The sequence below is a fragment of the Onychostruthus taczanowskii genome, unplaced genomic scaffold (genome assembly GCF_017590055.1).
Source record: "Onychostruthus taczanowskii isolate IOZ18803 unplaced genomic scaffold, ASM1759005v1 scaffold21, whole genome shotgun sequence".
Classification (NCBI taxonomy): domain Eukaryota; kingdom Metazoa; phylum Chordata; class Aves; order Passeriformes; family Passeridae; genus Onychostruthus; species Onychostruthus taczanowskii.
In genome coordinates, this window is record NW_024499351.1 from 36,755 (window position 1) to 58,601 (window position 21,847).

Genomic DNA, 21,847 nt, shown 5'->3' on the forward strand with positions numbered 1-21,847 from the left:
GGGGCCGCCACAGCCCGGGCCGGCCTCGCGCACGCGCAGGACGCGCCGCCCCGGGAATGGGGGGCGGGCGCTGCCCCGCGCCTGCGCGGTGCGGCGGAGGGCGCCATGTTGGCGGGGCGGGCTGCGCGGTGGCGGTGAGTGCTCGGGGCCGTCGCGTTCGCTCCCCGTCTCCGCCCGGGGCCCGGGGGGTCGCGGCCGAGCGGGGCCTCCCCTGGCACCATGAGCGGCGGCGGAGGCGGGCGGGTGTGCGACCTGTCGCGGCGCAACCCGCAGGAGGACTTCGAGCTCATCCAGCGCATCGGTAGCGGCACCTACGGCGACGTTTACAAGGTGGGCGCTGCACCGCGACCCGGCGGGGGTGTCGCCTGTGTCCCCCTCTCCGCTGTCAGGCACCCCGGTCCTCCAAAATCTGGGAGAGCTTCTGTCGCCCGGCGGCGTGCCCCGGCCCTCCCGAGGGCAGCGAGGCCTCCCGGCTTCCGGCGGCCGTGGAGCCGCCCCGGCGGTCGGCTCTAGCCGCTGCTGCTGGGTGCCGGCTCGGGCGGCTGTGTCACGGGCGGAGTTTGGGGGTCGGGTCCCTTCCAGAGCGAGCCGGGGGTGGTAGGAGTGTGGGGAGCTTACTAGCCCCAGTGTTATCGTATTAGTCCCGGTCGCTGCTCCCGTCGCCGTCTTGTGTGGAATGCCGGTGTGTTGTGTTTGTGTCGGTGCGAGACGCGAGTCTGACCCTGTGGAGGGCGAACTGTTGTCGTTAGGATGAGAGTCTTTCAGAATTCCGACCTAACTTCAGCAAACGTAGGAGAATCAAAGCTAAAGCAAAAGCAGCTAAACATAACTTGGGGGGTTTTTTTCGGTTTTGTTTTTTTTTTTTTGGAGGGACTTTATAATGTATTTTGTCATTTTTCTCTGCTCTGCCAGTGTATGTTGCTATTTGTGTATCCAGCTGGCTGTTGGGATGTGGCAGCCTCTCCCTGGGATAGGATGACGCTGGTTGTAACCTGCTCTTGTGTGGCCTTGGAGCAGAGGGGAGAGCTGAAGTTTGTGGTGTGGAAGCGTTGTTTGAACTGTGTGCTTTCCAAGCATCATCTTGGCCTGTTTTTGTCATCACAGGGTGTGCGTGAGGAAACTTGCTTTGGGAGGCAGGACTGTAGGGAAACATGCAGAACCATTCCACAGTTTGAGGTGCACAGAACTGGTGCTAATGCTGCCTTTCACTTTAGGTGAATGTGCTTAGAATGAAGTCTTGTTTGAGTTGGGCTGATTTTGGTTTAATCTCATCTCTCTTAAATGTCATGAAAGTTTCAGGACCTAAATCCTCTTGTTTTACTGCACTCTTGGTGTGCTAACTCCCTGCTTTATTAATTGTTTAATTGAAAGGGTGTTTTGTGTTGTTTGCCCCACCTTGATAGCTTTCTTTGAGTATTGGTGTACTGTGCTGGCCTTTTACTTGTCCAAGTCTACTTGCCTTACGCTCTGGGTTTTTGTTTTTCTGTGAACTGTTTTATGTTGTGTATCTTTTTGCTGCTGTTTTTGACTGGCATATTGACTCTGATACCTTATCAATCGGATTTTTTTTCAGTGTTCTGTATGTGACTGAAGGATGTGAATTAACCAAGTCATCTGTCTTTTTGGTTTCATTTTAAGGACATTACCTTCAACCACAGAGTTTGGAATATTTATGTATGCAATACCACTGTGAAACCTGTTAAAGATTTGTGAAGGTTTCCTTGATGTTTATCACACTTAGATTGCAGTAACCTTCAGTTTGGTGCTCTGTGAGTGGCCAGTGTTTAGCACTGCTTGTGACTTTTTCTTGTTTGAGGCACAGAGTGGATTTATTGATGCTTACAATGTGCCTGTACCAGCTGAGATAGATGGTGATATAGCAGGACCACGATACACTAGGCTGGTATTATAATTATTTCTTCTAGATGAGAGGTAAGTGTTTTCTGATTAGATTGTGGACCCTGTAGGAAAAATGAGAGGTGCTTTTCTCTTGTGAGGGTTATTGCCTGTTTCATTCTGAGGCAAGGTCTTGCCCAAGGTGTCTTCAAAGTGGAGCATAAATAGCCCAAAAACAACAATGAAATCCAGTTACTTCTAATATGACAAGCAGTAATATTGTCTGAAGTTTCATCCACATGTGAGCTTACTAATGCCTTATCTTATGTTTGTGAGTGGTTTCATAAAGCCCCTTTCTTTGCCTTCACCTGTAGGTGAACTTTGAGGTGGATGAAATAATTGTGTGGAGTTGAAATCAGCTGTGTGCCATCGGTGCTCATCAGTGGTGGGATTTCAGCAGAGTGCTTCCAAGCACTGCACGTACTTGGGCAGCTTCAAGCTGTAATTTGTGGTTTTGTCCCCTTAGCAGTGAGAGCCACATAGGAAAGTGTTTCTGCTGTTAGCAAGCAGGGATTATTGCCTTAATAAGCTGACAGTCTCGTTATGTTGAGTCTTGCTAAATGCTGACTTTCTGCAACCTTATTTCCTGGCAAAGCATTCAGGAGCTGGATGCAGAGCAGAGTGGCATCTACTTCTCTTACTCTGTTCTAGTTGAACTGAGCTGGGGCAGGCCATGATTTATATGTTTGTTTTGTTTAAAAAAAATTATACATTAAAGAGAGGCTGAGTTGCTGGTCTGGAGTTTATTGAATTTGACCTTAAGAGCTGGTGGTGGGGACTGAACTACAGAGTTTGGAAGGGAAGGAGGATGTGGTCAGATGGATACAATCTTGCTGCTATGAGTCCTGCTCTCTGAGCTGGTGTCTGGAAAGGGACATGTCAGTGCACTGCCAGTACAGATTTTTGGCCCAAGCCAATAGTTTACAGTTGTTTGCACTCCCACCAAAATTCAGCTTTCAAAAGGGCCTTGGAGCAAATCATAATGGATTCACTGCAAGAAAGGTAATGGATAACATGTCATGCCATTAGCTCTCTATCAAATATTCACAGTCAACAATGATGTGTGTATTCTAGCTAGCACCAGTACAGGTTTGTTGTAAGAGATTAAGTGTTACCTGAATTGCTTAGTTCTTCATGTATTCCTTGTGTGGGTCATTTCTGGTTTTTGTATGTCTGTATTTCATTTTTGCAAATAATTTAGTTGTATACGGTGGTCAGCAAAGCGTAAGAGAAGATTTAGGGTTTATTGGTTGTGAAACAGAGATAATGTCCTGTCCTGTTCCGTTTCAGGAAATATTCCTGAAGTCAGATGAGGTAGTTGCTTAATTTTGTCTGCTCTGCATTTATCCTTCTCACATTTAAGAAGACTTTTCTGTCTCTTGCTATGAAATTGGCATTCTAACAGTCCCTAGGCCCAGATACTCTGTAAGTTGTGCCTTTCTTTTAAGGTTTGGGTCACAAATGCTTTCACAGGGTTTTCTGACAGAGACTGTATTGTTAGGTTTCCTGTTTGTCCCTATGTCTGTACGTTTGATTTTGGAAGTAACTGCACAGAGTTTGGAAGTATTTTCTGAGATGATTTTATGTCCATTTTGTTCATGTGATTAATTTATACCACAGCATATCTTTAAAAAAAAAAATCGCTGCTTTGGTTTAATAAAGGTTGAGCTTCATTTGTCATCTCACAGGTTATTTGTCTAGTGCAGGTGGACCCTTCCAAAGATTTTCAGCACCTTACTGCAAAAAAGGCCCTTATTTTGCTGAAATTCAAACAGTTGTGATAATTAGTGAGATTATTTTTCCTGCAGAGGTTATATATTATGCTGTGTTTGTCTTCTTTCAGTTCTTTTTGGCATCTATGGCTTCAGCCAGATAACAAATGAAGAGAACACAGCTCATTGCAGTGCACACTGTTTGAGGTCTCATTTTTCAAAAAGGAAAGCCTGGTTTTTGTTCGCCAGCCTTTCAGCAGGGAGGTTGGTTTTGGTGAGGGAAGTCATGTATCCACCAGCTTAATTACCTGATGCTGAAAACTTAAGGTTCTGTGAGTATCTCTGAAGAGCAGCTGGTGACTATTACTGCTTTCTGCTGCCATCCATATTTTGGGTGTCTGGTTGTTGATAGAGCTTCTGTGTGTTGCTGGAAGAGAGTGTGTCCAGGTCAGATGAACCTGAATTTTGATGAACTTCTAGTTTTTGGTGTCCTCTTCTCTACATGTGTGTGCCCTTGCTCCTCTTTCCTGGTGTGATCCATTAGGGCATCAATTCTTCTTCAGTTTACTGCTTCTGAAACGTTGAAACCATGCTTTTTGATCGGCATTTTAGTCTTTCATTCTTCCTGATTGACATTACATTTTGAAAGCTTCTTGACTTTGTTAGGAATAAATGTCTATGTTTTGACATCTTTCTGCTCAGCTGTAATTGGTTTTTGAAGCTTGTCAGGTAGGCAGAGAGGGAGGTGGATGTTTTGCCATCCCGTTTTTACTGCACTGAATAAGTGCTATAGGGCTTCATCTCTGGGACTGTGGTTTCCTTAACCAGTAATCTCTGCCTTGCACAGTGGTTTTTGTTTAACATCAACTTTATCAGAGCATTGCTTTCTAAAATTGTCACTCTGTTGGGTTGTGGTATTACACTGTCTACCAGAATGTGGAAGGTAATTATGGGAGCTGTGAGGATTTGAGAGAGGCTGAAGAGAAGGGCTCTAAAGGCTGGAAGCAGAGGGCTGGGGAGTCTCTTGGGTGCGTTTTCCTGTAGAGTGGAGCTAATCAGGCTCAGGAAGCCTCTTTGTACACTGGGACCAGTTTTCCCATGGAGTAATAACCTGTTTAGAAATCATTTTGTTCAATAGTTCACACAGGAAGTGGTCAAAACCAGAAGCCCCTGTCTTAGACTTTTGCTTTTTTGGCTTTGTTGCGGCATTATATACTTTATATTATCAGTTTCCATTTGAAGGCTGATCAAAGCCTGACAGTTTTTAGCTTTTGTTTCTAGTTGGTGGTGGTTTTTAATATAATTTTTTTTTCTGATATCCTGCTGTTGTTAGAAAGTACACTGGTAATTATTTCCTGTTTAATTAGGTAGTGCTCCTTCAGCTTGACCTAGCAGTTGAAACTCCTGCTCAGATGGCAGTCTAGATCTCTGGAAGAGTATTATTCTTTCAGCTGCTGATAGAATTAGCATCCTTCTATAGTTTTCAAGAGCAGACATTCCATAAATGCTGTATACATTTGGTAAAGTATCTGCATGTAGATTAAGGCATTGTAGGCTAATTTTTCCTCTGGAAAACCTATATTTCCATTAACACAGTGAAATCTGCAGTTGAAGGATCCTGCTCATGGAAATGGGTTGGTATTGTAAACCCCAGCACCACAAAGGCTGAGAGTTAGAGCAGGTAAGAGAGTAAGTGGTAACAAAAAATGAGCCAGGGTTTTCTTACCTGAGCCTCTTCAAAATTTTAGTTGCATTTGGCAGCTCAGAAATACTAGTTTGAAATCATTCTTCACCCACCTACTGATTGTTGATTTTCAGTCTCAAATCCCATAAGCAAATGGCAATTCCAATGGGATTTTCCTAAATAAAAGTCTAAGACAGTGTCTTCCACATTCTGAGGTGCTGTGTGGTACATACTTAGGCACCTTCAAATTCAGGGTCACAGCCAGCTCCAACAGGTGTTGAACACCATAGGGTGCTTCAGTCATTCTCAGTCTCTCATGCAAGTGAGCTTGGAGGAGGAATTGCTTCACAGCTGATTATTTGAAAGGTGTTTGAGATCTAGTAAAACCTGTCAGGGGTACCTCATTGTCATCCCTAGGCTTTACAAGGAGCCCTTGTGTCACTACAATCGGAATATTTTTTTTTTAACTCAGATTAACAAAGACAATTCATATTCCTGCTGTTGATAACACCTTCAATGCTGATAACCCAAATGGAACAAGATGCAAAATTATAATTTATACAGATTCTCAGCTTGGAGTCATGTTTTTTTAATCTATGCCCTTAAGCACAAGGTAGCCTGCTGTTGCTGAAGGTGTTGGTGGCCTGCATTAAATCAGATTTTCTTCCTCCTTTCTGGCTTTCATAAGCCCAGGAAAACCTTGTGTCTTTCTTTCCTTGCCCCAGCGCTATACAGAGCACAGTGACCTATGGAGCCTTCGTCAGTGACACAAACTCCTGACAGCTGGACATAGTATTGTTAAAAATAAATAAAACAAAAAAATCATGAGCAGGGCTTCAGAGGCCTGTGAAATGTTTCCATCCTGGCTTGTGCAGAGTGTGTAACTTCAGTATCTTCTCGCTTGTATCCACTACAGTTGTAGCTCATTGATCATATTATTGGTACAAGTTGCCCTAAAACAAGTCTGTAAGTGTTAACAAGCCCCCCTGATGTTCACAGGTCGGCTTTGTTAAAGCTTCAGTAACTTTTCTTGTTTGTCTTGGAGGTTAAAAAATATGGATGTTTGATTCATGAACATTTTGCTTCTGTTTGTTTCTTGCAGTGAAGAGAGTATGTTAGGAAAAGAAATAAGGAGTAAAAATCCTAGCTCATGCTTCAGTATTGGCACTTTCTCATGTGCTGCCTTTATTCTCTGGTACAGATGAAAGAAACTCGTGTTTTTGCTGTTCTTAATGTCTATGCATCTTTTTTCCACCAGTGATGGTTGGAGACATTGCTGCCATTGGTGGGGTGGATACATAATGACTTATAGGGAAGGCTGCCAGAGAAAATTTGCTTGTTAACTGTTTTTTTTCCGCGGTCAGTCAGGTTTGAACTACTCCTTGACTTTCACAGGATTCCCACTGGTCTCGGAATCTCTCTGCCTGCAAATTATTTGCAAATGCCAGCGCTCCCAGCATTCCAGCAGTGTTGCCACACCAAAAAATAGTGAGAGATTTGAGATCAGCTGTCCAAGAAGTGAGCTGAGTAAATATCTAAACACAGGAATACCCTCTGCATTTATTTCCAGACTTTATTATTGTTTACTTTTTATAGTCTTAGGGATATTTTCCCCTCCACTTTTGGTTCCACATCTAGGTTCCAAGATGCCATATAACAAACCTTGCACGTACATGGTGAGTCCATAAAGGCTCTGAGTTCCTGACTTCCTAAAGTGACTTAAATGTGACTTAAATGAGACTATTAGCAGCTTACAAGGTGGATCCCTGGCTACTTGTGTTAAGTTCTGTAATTCTGGCCTTTGCAAAAGCAGGCTCTGAGCCCTGTGTAGGGGTAGCCTGGGCGCTGCGATCTGTACTCGTACAGGTAGCAAGCCTCCCTTGGGGAGAGAAGAGGCTGTAGCTGGGCGTTTCAGGAGCTGCTGCTGCTTTAGTGCTGGGAAGCTGCTTTGCTGCCTTCTCTCCATGGTTGGATGCAGGGGCACAGAAATGCTCTGAAAGCCCTGGGCAAACGGCTTTTGGCTTTCAATTAGAAGTCCAGTGGTACAGTTGTAGAAGAGAAATAATTTTATAGTAATTTCTGTTGCTTCTTAATGGCTTTTCAAAAATGCAGCTTCCTTGGATGCTCAGTAGAACCAAGGCCTTAGCAGGACAGAGCTCTGTTGGTCAGAGCATGGTACTAATGGCATCAGGGTTGTGGGTTTTATCCCTGTGTGGGCCGTTCGCTTAGGAACCGAACTTGATCATCGTTGTGGATCCCTTCCAATTCAGAACATTCTGTGTGTGAAAATGCAGTGAAGCTCCTGAGTCATTGCTGCTGCATTTGGCTGCTGGCATCAGGGTTGTGGGTTTGATCCCTGTGTGGGCCGTTCACTTAGGAACCGAACTTGATCATCGTTGTGGATCCCTTCCAATTCAGAACATTCTGTGTGTGAAAATGCAGTGAAGCTCCTGAGTCATTGCTGCTGCAGTTGGCTGCTGTGTGTCTAAAGGGAATGTTTTGAGGGGAATATTCCCTAATTCCTTTGTTGCTGCCTTGCTTTATTCAACCCTTTGCAGCAAGGTGAGGCTGTTTTTGGAGAAGAAGGTTCAAGGGGCCTTCCACATAGCAAAATGGGGAAGCGTCGCATCGCTCATCTGGGAGTCTTGCAAGTGGTCCCACACACTGCAGAGCACAGCCCTTGGTGTGCCCTGGATCCCTTGGCTGCTGAGAGACCCACGTGTGTTACACCTGCTTTTCAGTCTCTCAGTGGTTGGTTTGTTTATGGGTTTTCTTACTGTGATTGGGGACTTGCATAATTCAAGTGCTGTGTGGCACTGTAGTTTCCCGAGCAGACTTAAAGCTTCAGCTCTCAGTATAAATCAGCTGTTTAGTGTTCCCCAACAAGTGCTTCCACTGTGTTAAACCCCTGTGTACCTCAGTTGCTCTTTGACTAGTGCTGTCAGAGAACATCAAGTCAGGAATGCAGAGGTGGGTGCTGCATTCTGCTCTCTAAATATTCCTTTTTTGTTTTTTTTATAGGCTAGAAATGTCAACACGGGTGAGCTTGCAGCAATTAAAGTAATAAAACTAGAACCAGGTAAGTGGTTTCTTAACTAAGTAGGCCTCAGAAACTAAACATTTTTGTGCTTAAGATAGCAATTTTACAAAATTAGTCAAGTCCACTTATTGAAAGAAGGTGTAGGAAAAAGTACACTGTTCTAAAAAAAAATCATGGCAGGCAAGATGTAAGGGGAAAAATGTAATTGGAGGACAGTTAAGTGAAAGCTGATTAAAATTTCACTGAGAATTGTGGGGGGTTTTGTCCTGTGTTCGAACCATGTGTTGTAAAAATTTCTAGAACACAAGAAAACAACGAGGCAAAAAAGAACTCACCTGGTAAAAGAGTAGAGGAAGAAATAAAAAGAAGGGTGAAATAATAGCTGAACATTAGTATCTGGGAGTTAAGCACATTTCCTGAAAATCTCTTGGAGGGTCTGATGAGGACTTCACTGTCTGCTAGATTTATGCTTGCACTGTGCTTCTGTGGTGATTTCACAAAGCACATGTGCCCTACAGATCAGTTCTTGGCCTCCAAAGTCTGTTCTATTGGTAAGAGTAGGCCTGTTGAATAGGATTAATCTGGGAAGTAAAAGATCCAGACTTTTTGTCTAACTTCTAACTGCTGGTGTTCCATTTCCAGATTTAATGTTGGGGTGTGTGTAATATTTTAACTACCTGGTTTGATCCTTAAGGTCTGTGTGAGCAAGAAGGGAAAGAAGGTATTAGTTTTCTCCACTTTTTTTTCCCCTTACAATTCTGGAAGTGGGTAGAAATGTTGTGTTTAAATGTGGATACACATTTAAAAGTTCAAGACAGGACAGTATGTTACTAGGTAGTTCAAAAAGTGCATGTTAATCACACTTCTTTTCCTCACACTGAAAGTGTGATCTCAGATGCTCCTGTCTAGTTCTGCTTCTGTGTTTTTCTTATGTCAGTTCCCATTGCTGGAGTCCTTGGCTGTGCATGATGTGGGTTATCAGTCCAGCTAACCGTGCTGTGGCAGAGCATGGGGGTGCCCTGCAGCTGGGGGAACTTCCCCCCATGCTGTGGTGATGGGTGAACCATTGGCATCTTGCACTTAAATATTTTTTGGCAGCCTTTGGACACCTGAGTGGTGCTCAGAGAGCAGGCTTCAGCTGCCCTGTTTTGGAAGTTTTGCAGATTGGTGTACAGTGTGCAGACTGAGGGTTAACAATGTTTAGGGACTTGTTTTAAGGCTTTACGCTACTTTTATTTTGAGTGCAGTGTAAATGCTGATCACACACTGGAGGAATTGTGTCCTTTCAGGGAGGTCCATGTGTGAAAATAAATTCCTCTGTTCTTTAGTGTCTGTGTGTTTAAAAGTCTAGCCAGGAAGCCATCAGCAACACAATACAGATAGATGTTAACTTGCAGCTTATGATTTGAAATTTGCTGTCAGTTAAATAAAATACTTGGGAATATCATATTTCTGGTTATAAATAACTCAGTGGATAGGTCATCAGTATGTTAATGTACTGGGAAAAACTTAAAAGTTCCCAAAAGAAAAACATCTGAGCTGTGTTTTCAGTTTCACACATGATTTTCTCAGTGTACACATCTGGTAAGAACCTTTAAGAGAAAGACTGGGACAACCAAGGTACCAAATGGTGAGATTGAGCTAAATGTCACCCCTATGTCAAGGTTTTCAGGATGTGAGTTACAGTCCATGAATTTACATTCTTGTGGAGTCTGCTGAAATGTTGCAGCAGCAGTTTACTAGTGACTGGTTTTGAGCTTTTTTTTTTTTTTGCTTAGGAAGATGAGCTAACAAGAATGGGCATGTGGCCAAAAATAGCAGAGTTTTGTTGTGTTTTTAAGAACCCAGGCTATTGGCAGGGCTTATGCAGATGGACACAGTGGGGTCTCGGGGAAAATAAGGACTTGAGAAAGAGCTATGGCCAGTATTGTAAGAGCTGTCAGTAGATGTGAGGTCCATCTGTCCCAGAATGGAACTTCAGAGTATCGTTGCTTATTGCTAAGCCCTTGCTAATAAATACTGATTTACAGCTGATTTATGTCTGTGAAACTTGCAGATAATTAGTCTTAATTACTAAGAATGTTTATTTTATAAACATGTGCTGAAAGTTGAGATGTGACTATAACCCAGGCCAAAGAAAATACTCGTTCTACTGCATTTCAGGAGAAGATTTTGCTGTTGTGCAGCAGGAAATCATTATGATGAAAGACTGTAAACATCCGAACATTGTTGCTTATTTTGGCAGCTATCTCAGGTACAGTTTGTTTCTTTTGTTCACTTAAAAATATGTCCCTGTCCCCTTGTAAAGGACAAATCTATAAGGTGACATAGACAAAATACAATTTACAAAATATTATCCACTTGTGTATTTTTTTCATTTACCTTCAAGTCTGTTCTATTTACTACAGTAAAACAGTATCTCTCTCTAAATGATCGCCTTCCAGCAAAATTATTTGTTGACCACATGTCATGTTTTCTTGCAAATAAGTTGATGCTTAAAAGCTTGGAATCTAATACATAAGTGGAAAATGAAGCAGAAGTATGTCAAGTATGAAGTGTCTGTGTATATAGTATCTTTTACATCTGTTTCAGTAGAATGTCTGTTTTTCCAACGTGTGAACTTCTGACCAGAATGTGAAGGTTTTGTGTTTTTTTCTGGAGGTGAGGTTATTTGCATTGTAGAAACATTGACAAATGTATTCAGTTGTCTTACCAGCTACTTCTTTTAACCAGTCGTAGTGGGAACAGATTGCTTAACATAACTAATAAAAAGCTGCTTCTGATGATATTTTGATTTTCATGTGAAAACAGTGCACAAACTACTATTGTTGCACTCAACTTTCTTGACCATTTCTTATTGAAACACTGCCTCTTCTGTACTCAAGCTGGAGGTGCTTTTTCTTTAAAAGAAAAGTTTCCCTCTTGTCTCAGACTATCAAAGTATACCTTTGGAGACCCAGAATTAAATTTTGGCTAATATGCTATATATTTTGTCACTGTCTTACACTCCTCCTTGGTCCCTTTCTCTGTCTTTGGCAGAGTGCTTCTTTTTTGGTCTGGGCAATCAAGTCACTGTCTGTGAGACCTTTTACTGTCTGACCTTTTCCAAGCATATTTCAATGCTAAGAAGAATAAGAAAAATACCATTGTCCTATATTTGCTAGTCATCAGCATATTGTTCCCCAAGGATTTCTCCTGTTTGTGTAGGGATTTTTCAGCCAGTGACATTTCTGCCTTCCTGTTAGCCTGGGTGTTAAGTTGCAGACCCTCAATGGTACTGTTGATCCTCTCTCTGTTTTGCTTGCTGCTCAGGCAAGCTCAGTAGAAAGACTCTACACTGTTGCTCTTGGTTGTTACAGGGATCTTCACCTGTCTCAAAGTGCTTAGGCACAGTGATAGAAGGCTAGATTGAAACTAAGACATGTAGTCACCTCTTCTGATCCTGTTACGTTCTTTTTTCTGTAGGGCCTTTGCACACTGGGAAGTGAATGCCCAGTAAGCAAGTGAGAATTTGCAACACTTTTAATGCTTCATGTCTCTTACTTTGCTGGGAGAGTTCTGGCTTCTTCCCACTTCGCAGTGCTGCTACTTTTGGCATCAAACAGGATGCAGCCACATGGGCCCATGAGTCCAGTGCCCCCAAAAATGTCCCTGTCTTGGGTCCTGCATCTTTGTGAGGAACAAAGAAGGGACTTGGAGATGTCTCTTCAGTGGTTCTTTCTTACTCCATTTTCTTGCATGGGTTGTCACACTGCTTCTGTGTCTGGTTTTGGTCAGCTATTTCTGTGGAAAGTTTTAATATTATTTCAAGCAAGACTTTAATTGACCCCTTGAAATATATGGAATTAACAGCCAGGGAATTCTGCTGCTTAAAATTCCTGTAATGCTTGGACAATACCTTTCCTACCCCTAGAGGAAGCAGCTGGGAATGTACCTTTGAGGACCATGTGCACTCTGGACATAAAAGGGGTGGACATCCAAGAAAGAGAGAGTTCTCCGTGGAGCAGCAGCTGTTCTAGCTGTCACCTCCTGGTGATAACACTTACAGTTTGCAGCTCAGGAGATAAGCTCAGCACTTCCACCATTGCCATTGAAAAACCCTGTCACAAATGTGTCTCAGCTGTTCTAACAGGGCCATATGAGTTCAAGACCAGGTCATCAGGGAAGTGCAGAACAACCATCAGCCTTTCCTTTGGTTCTCCTGTTACTGTCTGCTCTAAGGTGGTTGTATGGGATTTTTTTTTCCACCTGAGTATTTTGATGGCCAGAAATGATTAGGCAAGTCCCAGATTTTTTGCGCTGCACAGTGCCTTTTTGTGGCCACATCTTACCAATGAAGATTACTGAGTGAAAATAAGAGTTAATGGCCATGATAAAAGATACCTTTAAATCCTTCAACCCGTTGTCTATTCATGGAAAGCACCTTTTGTGGAGCTACAGTGAATCACACTGAATTGATTCCATTAGTACGGGAAGAAGAGCTAAATAACTTCCCTTGTGACCCTGCCACCAAAAATATCCATAGGTATTTTTGAAGGAAAAGACTTCATCTGAGCAGGTACTTACCCACAGCATGGGCTGTGCTCTGCCTAGCTTTGACTAAAGCACTACAGTTTCACTTAATTTGCTGTGAAAGAAATTTAGTTGAGAGATCCCTGGGGCTTTTTGTTTTGTGGTTTTTTCTTGTTTGTGTTAACTCCTATGCTGTGAAAAAAGTGGAGAAGTGAAAATAAGGAAGAAATAAGAACCGACATCTGTTTTGTCTCTACTCTCAGACAAATGTATTTCAACAAAAATCAGTGTGAATGTTTCACTAATGCTGTTTTTATTGCTTCATTAAAGTAGAATATTTTTGACTTTTTCATTAGTTACTGTTTAGACAGTGAAGTGTCACATAAGGACTAAATTATACTCATTATTTGACTTGTACTTTCCATAATACAAAGCATGCTGTGTTGTGCTTTATAGTGTTTGAGTCCTCTGACTTATGTTTTACAAGTTCTCTGCTACTCTGACAGCTAATGGATGGTTTTATTCACTCTTTAGACGAGACAAGCTATGGATCTGCATGGAGTTCTGTGGAGGTGGCTCTCTACAGGATATTTATCATGGTATGTGAAGACTTTATTCCTTAAAATCAAAGTACAGCTTATTTTCAAAAATTGAAATGATTGCAGTGTTTTGGAATTAGAGGAGGAATCCTACATTTAGTATCCATAATAATTCATTGAAGGTCAATTTTAGCTTATGTTTTTACTTAATTGGTTTGGGTTTTGTGAACAATGTTAGTGGGGGGAAGGGAGCATTTAGCAGCAGAAGTTATTTCCATCCTTCATGGGCTCATATGCCTGTCATTGCTTTTCAAACGCTGTAAAATTTTTGGCAATATTTGCAAAATATTTGGCAAGATTACAATGTAAAAAGAAAAAATTGATGTCTTGATGTGCTGTCTTGCTTCATAGCCATTTTGTTTCTGAGCTTTTGAACTTGGTTTTAGTATAATCTGTACTACTTCCTACAGAAACCTAAGTATGTGGAATGCTTAGCATGGATGCCCTTGTCCTTCGTAAACTGTTGAAATGTTTGCATACCAGTGTTGTATTCCATGAGGGTATTTTTAAATTCTTTAGGGTTTTTTTTAGGTTGGATCTGTGACATGTGAAAAGCAAAGGTGGTCTCTGTATTTGCTTTAGGCTTGGCTTCAGTGAGCAGTCAAAGAAACAAGGGCTGTCTGTGAATCTGTTGGATAAAGACAGGATCAATCAACTGCTTGCTATTTTTCAAGAGACAAAATCAGTTTTGAAGGACTTTATTGCCCTGGAATTAAGACCTTTGTAGGAAAGGAGTATGTTCTAAGTGAGTAATGGCTTTGGGGTTCTCAGGTGATGTTTTTTATTGAGGAAGTCTATCCATATTCTAACTTGTGAAGATTTTACGTGTGAGGGTCTCTTGTGCGTAAGCAGCTTTTTATGTTTACCTTGGGTGCAATTAAAAGAAGCACCAATTCACAAGTTCCTGCCATGTTCCTGTCACAGGCATTTGAGTGTGGCCTTGGTGATCCTTTAACTCTTTGCTAATTTTGAGAAAAGCATGTTTAATAGGCTTTGTTTTGTGGAACACCTGTAGAGTAGGAAATGAGCTCATGCCACATAAATGCCTGAGCAGATGTCTACAGGAGTGGCTTCCCGTTGCAGCTGATTTTTGGCTTCTCTGCTGGTAGCTAGAATGGAAGGTTCTTTTCTGGTCTTTATTATGTTTTAGAGAGTCCTATTCCAATTGAACTATAGGCCTCTGTAATCTCAAGTCATTTGAGTTAACCAGAATGAAATTTCTCAAAACAAAAATAGGTGCCTGGATAAGCCTGCTGTGAGTGCTGGTATATATAGTTTTGTGTGGGTTTGGAGCTTTTCTTTCAGCAAAGAGAAGTTGGATGTAGACTTACTTTGAAGATATGTTGCATGATACTAATATTGTAGAAGGTAAGCAGTTAGATTCTTTAATCTAGATTCATTCTTTACTTTCTACTCCTTCAGTGTCCTTTGAGAAACTCCATCCAACTTCTCTTTGTTTTCTGTGCAAAACCTGAAAAGCTTACAGTCAGGACTGCATTTCCTGATCTTAAACCCCTTTAATTTCAGGATCAAAGTCCAGTGGCTAGGACGAGTCACAGACCATTCCTTGCTTGCCGCTCACTGTTTGGTTTGCGTATTTGTTCCAAATTTAATTGTTTTCCTCTAAGAGACTTCCTTTCTCAAGGAAGAGAAAGATTCTTCCTTCCCTTGGAAAATGGCTGAACCTGCTTACAGGGGGAGTTTGAGAAGGTGCTTGGTGTGGCAGGCCCAGGAGCAGCAGTGCTGACAGCTGATTTCAGAGAAAGGCTGAGAAGCTGGATGGAACAGTTTGTCTGGCAGTGAGAAGGATGAAAGGAGAGAGCAGGTCACAAATGGTACAAAGAACTGCCCAGGGCTCAAAGGAGACTGAACAGAGTTGGCTGCAGCTCTGAGTCGCTGAGTTGAAAGTCCATCCCTCTATAGAAGAACACAATGGGTTTGTTCAGGGGAAAGAGTTAGGCTTAAATTATTACTTGTGCTTCTTTTTCCTAAGTACTGTGAGATTTAAATACAGAAGAATTAGTAGTTTCCATTCTAACAGTACTGGACATTTTTGACTTTAAAAAATGCTATGGTCTTTAGGATGCTCAGTCTGGGTTAAAGACTAAGCACGTTTACTTAGAGACTCATAGTGTAAGGTCCTATCAGTTCGAATGGAAGCAATTGAGGTATGAATTTGGAATGGGTGATATCTTTACCTGATTTTGAGATCTTTTTTTTTCTTTTTCCTTTCCATTTCAGTGACTGGACCACTATCAGAGCAACAGATTGCCTATGTTAGCAGAGAAACACTACAGGTAGTGTCTCCTCAGGTTCTTGTAGTTTTTTAATGTAAAAGTATTAATAGCTAAGAATAAAAGCTACAAATAACATGTGATGCCATGGAAATCTGGTAACTGAATGACACAGTGCTTTTCTCGGACTTTTGAGGAGGTCTCATATTACAGCCTAGAAATTTGTCTAATTGCATAACCTCAATTACCCTGGATCATTTGAAGAAAGCTCTTGTCATCTTTCTGTTGTTAATTTTGTATTTGTTTTTAAAAGGGGGGAAACAGCATGTTTTCCTAATCTGTATTTATGGTATAAATCAGTTACTGCGCATTTGAAGGAAAATTAAAAAAAACTGTGTTTTGCATATCTAATAATTGATCTGTGCCAATAGGAGAAAAATTGCCTGTGTGCTTGAGATGTTGAAGTCATTAGCCTCTCCTTGTGGGTATGCTAGCTTTCATTTTTCTTTCCTAAGTTACAGTACAGCAGTAAAACTTAATCAGAGACTGCTTTTTTGTTGGATGTCTTGCTTCCCTGTGAGAGAGCAGTTCTTGACTTGTAGAGAACACAAACCTGTTGAATGCCATCAGATGAGACCTGCTTGCCTCTCACTCTTTCAAGATAGCTCTGTTTGGAGCCATCTCCCTTGGTTCTCCCTTAGCATCTCCCAGTCTCTAGCTATGCCAGAGACTGCTGCCTTCTGACTTGCAGGATGTGGTGCTTTTTATTACTTACAGATCAGGCTAATGTGACATCTGGGAGTTTTAAGGGTTTTGAGTCTTTAAACCCTTTTGTTCTTAGACACTTGTAGAATGGTTTGCAATAGAAGGGGCCTTTAAAGACACCCTCACCCCGACCCTTGCAATGAGCAGGGACATCTTCAACTACATGAAGTTGCTCAGAGCCCTTTCCAACCTGACCTTGAATGTTTACAGAGAGGGGGCATCCGCCACCTCTCTGCAACCTCTTCCAGTATTTCATCACCATCATAATAAAAGAATTCTTCCTTATATGTAATCTGAATCTACCCTCCTTTACTTGAAAACCATTACACCTTGTCCTGTCAAAACAGGCCCTGCTAAAAAGTTTGTCCCCATCTTTCTTATGAGACCTCTGCACATTTGCTGAGGATGCCCTTGATCCCACTGTCTGTACCAACAATGGAGTTACTAAAAAGTCTAGTGTGGGACCCTGAGGGACACCACTTGTCATTCTGGACATTGAGCTTGTTTACCACTGCTCTCTGGACACAATCATTTAGCAATTCATTAGCCACCAGATAGTCCATCAATCAATTCCATAATCTTCTTAGCTATGGAGGAGTGAGTGGTCTGGAATGGAATTTATGAAGCCATTTATTTGTGTGGGAAGATATCTTGGTTAATATGTATAAATTGCGTGTGATAAAAAAGCTTACAATTTTGTGTTTTCTAAATGTTATACATTGACCCACTTTTCCATATTTTAAATTGTATGTAAATACATGTTTATAATACTCTGACTGAATATAATGCATGTAGTTTCAGATATCTTGTTTCAGCTTATAATGGAACACCATTTTCTCGAGTAAGAAGTCTGAGAATGTAGGCTATTGTCCATCCATAGAAGAAATTTGTCCAACATTAATTTTGCCACCAGTGTCCCTGAATCCAGAGTCTCACTTGGATGCTGATGTTAACATTCAGTTTCCATATTTTCAAGCCCATTGAATCCTCCATTTTCAAAATATACTTGCTGTCCATTTTGCTGGAATTCATGAGATTTGATTCTGAAAATACGGATGTTTTAAATATGACCTTTAAAGTAATAGTCTCCAGACATTCAGTTTTGAAAATGGTAACTTCACATTCTTCCAGGGCAGTACTAAAAGTGTGTGAATTAATGGCCTTTGTATGCCAGTAGCATCTAGAGATTTAAGGAGTGTACATGGGACTCTTCTGCCTAATGCAGAAGTTGTTGCAGTGGTCTGGTAGATGCTTTGATTAATTGCACTTTAAATTTTGCAGTCAACTCTGATGTAGTGCATGAACTGGCAAAAAAATGAGTCTTTACATGGATATTTCCCTTGAATGTGAAGCCTTGTGAAGGTTCATGGTCACAGAGCAAGGAAGATGTTTGTGTGTGATTTTGCTTCCGGAAGAGAATTCTAGAGATAAGCCTAGAGTGTCCAAAGTGACATGATCTCTGATTTGTCATGCAGGGATTTGGTTCTACAGAATTCTTCCAGAATTTAAACTAAGTTGATAACTTGTGTTGAGTCTTAAAATGTTTTGGTACAAGACCAAGGTGGCTGAATGCTTTTGCAGAAATCCATGAAATACAGTTGAATTTCTAGGCTTGATTGAAATATGTAATGGTACAGGAGGTAGCTTTACTAGTGGTCCAGTGATCTGACTGCTGAATAGAAGACTCCTAGGAATTTGCCAGTAAACTTTGGTCTAAAAAGGTGATAGTTACCGTGTACAGAGGAAAACTTGTTTGGGGAATACTCTTCTTCCAATAGCTGTGGTGGCTGGTATTACTTCCTGTGTTTTAGATATTAGATAAATGTATAAATATCTTTATATAAAAGTACTTAGGTATGCTACTTTAAATAAAGATATTAGATATGCTGCTACATCTATTGAATCTGCAAATTTACAGCAAATTACACTGAAATATAAAAATGTTCTTCAGTAAGTGAGTCATTTAGATGATTAAATTGGGTCCTAAATATACGTGGTAATTAAATAAGGAATGTATGTCAAATGAAAAATGTTCGACTAAATTACTATTTAAATATTTTATGCAGGGACTATATTACCTTCACAGTAAAGGAAAAATGCACAGAGATATAAAGGTAAGTAAAAACTGAAGGGCTTTTTGGTGCTTTTAAAATAGGTTACATCACCTCCAGTGGTCTTTACTGTTACGTATCAGTTTTCAGTACATTTCTGAATATGTAGGCATTTTTAATCTATTAGAATGAAATAAAAATTTCTGCCTAAGGCAAAAAAAAAAAAATCTTTCTTTAAAATATATGCAAGGAAATAGTTTCTTTTCCTTGGAGCCACACTAACTGTTTAGGTGGACCAGTGCTGTGAAATTTAGCCATCAGCTGGTGTCCAGAGCAGTATATGTTCAGATGGCTGTCAGGGTGTGTGCTTGTGCAAAAGAAAAGTTTGCTCTTCCCACAGCTTTTCCAGGGAGCTCCATATACCCTTCTTTTTGAACCAGCTAGTGAGCAGAGCTCTTGCTTTGGCTTCTTGCATCGTGGTGAGCAGATTGCAGGGCAGAGGCTGCTGTTCTGTGCGGTTCTTGGAGACTGCTTCTGTCCCCTCCCTCGCATGCTAAAAATAGAGAGGGTGCTGCAAATCAGGCTATTAGTACTGACTTACTTAAATCTCCATCTCAGCAAAGCTATATCAAAAGTGGCTTTTCAGACTCTTATACTCTGTTATAGTTTCCTTCTGGTGCTTCCTGTTGACTTTTTGTTCCTGAAGTTTTACTACCTAGTTTTTCCAAAACCCTTCCAAAGTTGGCAAGCTTCCTCCTGGAAATCTGACAGTAAATCATCATATTCTTTTGTGTTGTTGCATGCTGTTTGTTTGGCTGGTTTTGGTTTCTTTTTTTCCCCAGCAGCATTAACTGTAGTTGCCTTCATGCAGCCTGATTCCAAGTCGTTCTCAATGGCTGCAGAAGAATATGTGGGTTTTGAGCACTCACAAAAGTAATTTCTGAATGAAAGATTACTTGAGCACCAAAATTGTTTTCCATTATACTTTATAGAATGCTTGTAAGGATACAGTCCATAGATACTTTTTCTAAGCAGAACTGTGCTAATAAATGCTTACAGTGATTACATTGTGAAGATTTTTTTTTAATCTGTTCTCATGAGCATGGAAAAGTACTGTCTTCGTCTGCAGATTGCCTGACTGCTGAACTATTTGCTTCCCTCAGTAGCTAAGTTCCATGTTTAGAGTACCTGTCCTGTTAGCTTGAAAGGTGGACAAGGTCAAGAGTATGTAAGCAGAGTTGTTGCACTGTTTGCCAAGCTCATTAACTGTGCTTGTGTAGCATGGGCCAAGCTAGCTGCATTTTATTGCAGGCCTAACTTTTCCTGCTCTGGGAAAAGCCATAGTCTGTAAAAACACAGATCTTTGGAGGTTCATCTCTGCTGCCTTTCCATCTACCTGATAGGCAGTGCAGTGCTGATGTTTGGAACTGTGTTTAGCCAGCTCTAACCTTCACTCAGCTCAACCTGTACCTGGTTTCAGTCTTCAAATCAGGCTTTTTCTCAGTCCTTTCGTCGTGTAATTTTGTAATACAAACCTCTGCTTTGAGTTAATTTTGGTTATTGAGTTGAACTGAGTGGAACACACAGCCACACAAAAATGACCTCTCCCAATCCAGCACGAACAGAATCTCTGTTGCATAAGGACGGAAGTAGCTTTGCTAAATGCTTGATTATTGAGGCAGGTCCTTAAGGCTGTAATTATAAGCATGGCTCTCAAACAAGATGAAATGAGCTCCTACTTATGAACAGAAAATGAAATTGTTTCCACTTTGACCTTTTGAGTTCCTGTTTCCTTTGAGTCATTGTTAATAGAAAAAAGTAAGAATTAATCAGTACAGGCAAATACTGTTTATTGAGAAGCTTTGTGTGCAATGCAAACTGTAGTACCATAGACTTAACTAAAAATTAATGAAAAACACTGTATATCCAAGGAGATTATTTAATAACAGAACGGCAGCTTGCTAATTTCACAAACATTTCCTTGATAAGGCTGCAGATTTATTAAACACAATCCTTGCTTAGTCTTTAGCCCCTAATTTGCTGTAAGATCCCACATATTTCTTTTTTTAATGTTGTATTGGAGAAATTGGCGTGTTTTAATTCAAGTAAACTTTTCTTTTTTTAAAGGGAGCAAACATTCTTTTAACGGATAATGGACATGTAAAGTTAGGTGAGTTAATACATCTTAGTGCTTAAAAATTAATATTTTTATGTGCTCTAAGAAGCAGCATGCTCTGGTTTGTTTAATGAGGTGATGGTTCATGTAAGGAATTACTGAGTATCAGAATTCTTTTTATCTTGCTGGTGGTATCTAACTAAACCATCAAATTAGTATCTGAGGATTAGTTGGAGTAATTTCGGAACAGTGAGGTAAAAGACCTGATATTGTAAATGAAAAATAAAAGTCAAATCACAGGGTTGATAAATTTTTAGTATAATCTACCATCGAGAGTCCTTAAATGTGAAATGTACCTTGAAAGCTTAGCTGAAAGAATCTCTTTGGTAACACAGAATGAGGTGCACTGTCTTATTAAAACCCTTCATGTACCTGTGAGGTCTTCTGTGCCAGCCTGCTCTTCCTTGTGTGTATGAGGGACATTTGTGTCCATGTTTGGCAAGTGAGTCAGGGGAGCTGACCAATGGTATCTGGGACAGACCAAGTTTCTATTATTTGCTTTTGGGGTTGTTTTTTTTTTTGGTTAAATATTTCCAGTATATTTAAGGACCTCTTAACAGTGGGGAAACCAAACTAGTGTTCATTAACAATTAATTACATCAAATCATTTGTTAACTGTCATTTTGTTTTTTGCCTTTTTTTTTTTTTTAATAGCTGATTTTGGAGTATCTGCACAGATAACAGCTACAATTGCCAAAAGGAAATCCTTCATTGGCACCCCATATTGGTAACTGTGTTTTACTTGACCATTGATATAATGGTAGCACATATAATACTGTTGAAAAATTGTGATAAAGGCATGCTCTGTCACTCCTAGGTAGACTAACCACTAAAGACTGTGTCAAACTTTCTGGTGATCATATCTGTGTTACTTATTCCAAATCCTGAATTAGCTGAGTGTCAGAGAAAAGGCTTTAATGCTCTGAAAGCTTGAAAGGCTGTGTAGTGCCATCACTGTTGACTAATTTATCTTCATTTAGTAAAAACTAAAAACTAACAGCAATTTTGCGTGCTTTTAACTTTGATCTTAATTTTTTAATTCCTGATTTTTTATTTTGGTATTTTATGTTATTTCCCCTCCAGCCTAGATATAGCTTTTCTACTTGATGAGTTTCCTTTGTCCTCACAGATCCACAGACTTTTGCTGCTTGTGAACTGTTTCTCTAAGCCATTTTCTC

At 40.8% G+C, this 21,847-nt stretch overlaps 1 protein-coding gene across 4 annotated transcripts in view; it reads left to right on the forward strand.

The window, feature by feature from the left end:
* The first annotated feature begins 98 nt into the window (after positions 1-98).
* Positions 99-21,847, forward strand: part of MAP4K3 (mitogen-activated protein kinase kinase kinase kinase 3) — a 66,529-nt gene continuing 44,780 nt past the window's right edge. For 3 of the 4 annotated variants that reach the window (XM_041404211.1, XM_041404212.1, XM_041404213.1), the window contains exons 1-8: positions 99-330; positions 8,314-8,371; positions 10,496-10,586; positions 13,379-13,443; positions 15,685-15,740; positions 18,509-18,556; positions 20,621-20,663; positions 21,324-21,396. In XM_041404211.1, coding sequence (XP_041260145.1) covers positions 220-330; positions 8,314-8,371; positions 10,496-10,586; positions 13,379-13,443; positions 15,685-15,740; positions 18,509-18,556; positions 20,621-20,663; positions 21,324-21,396 — 545 coding nt within the window. In that variant the 5' untranslated portion in view covers positions 99-219. Of the gene's footprint in view, positions 331-8,313; positions 8,372-10,495; positions 10,587-10,927; positions 10,994-13,378; positions 13,444-15,684; positions 15,741-18,508; positions 18,557-20,620; positions 20,664-21,323; positions 21,397-21,847 lie in introns of those variants that run through there. The other variant, XM_041404214.1, reaches the window with a different exon arrangement.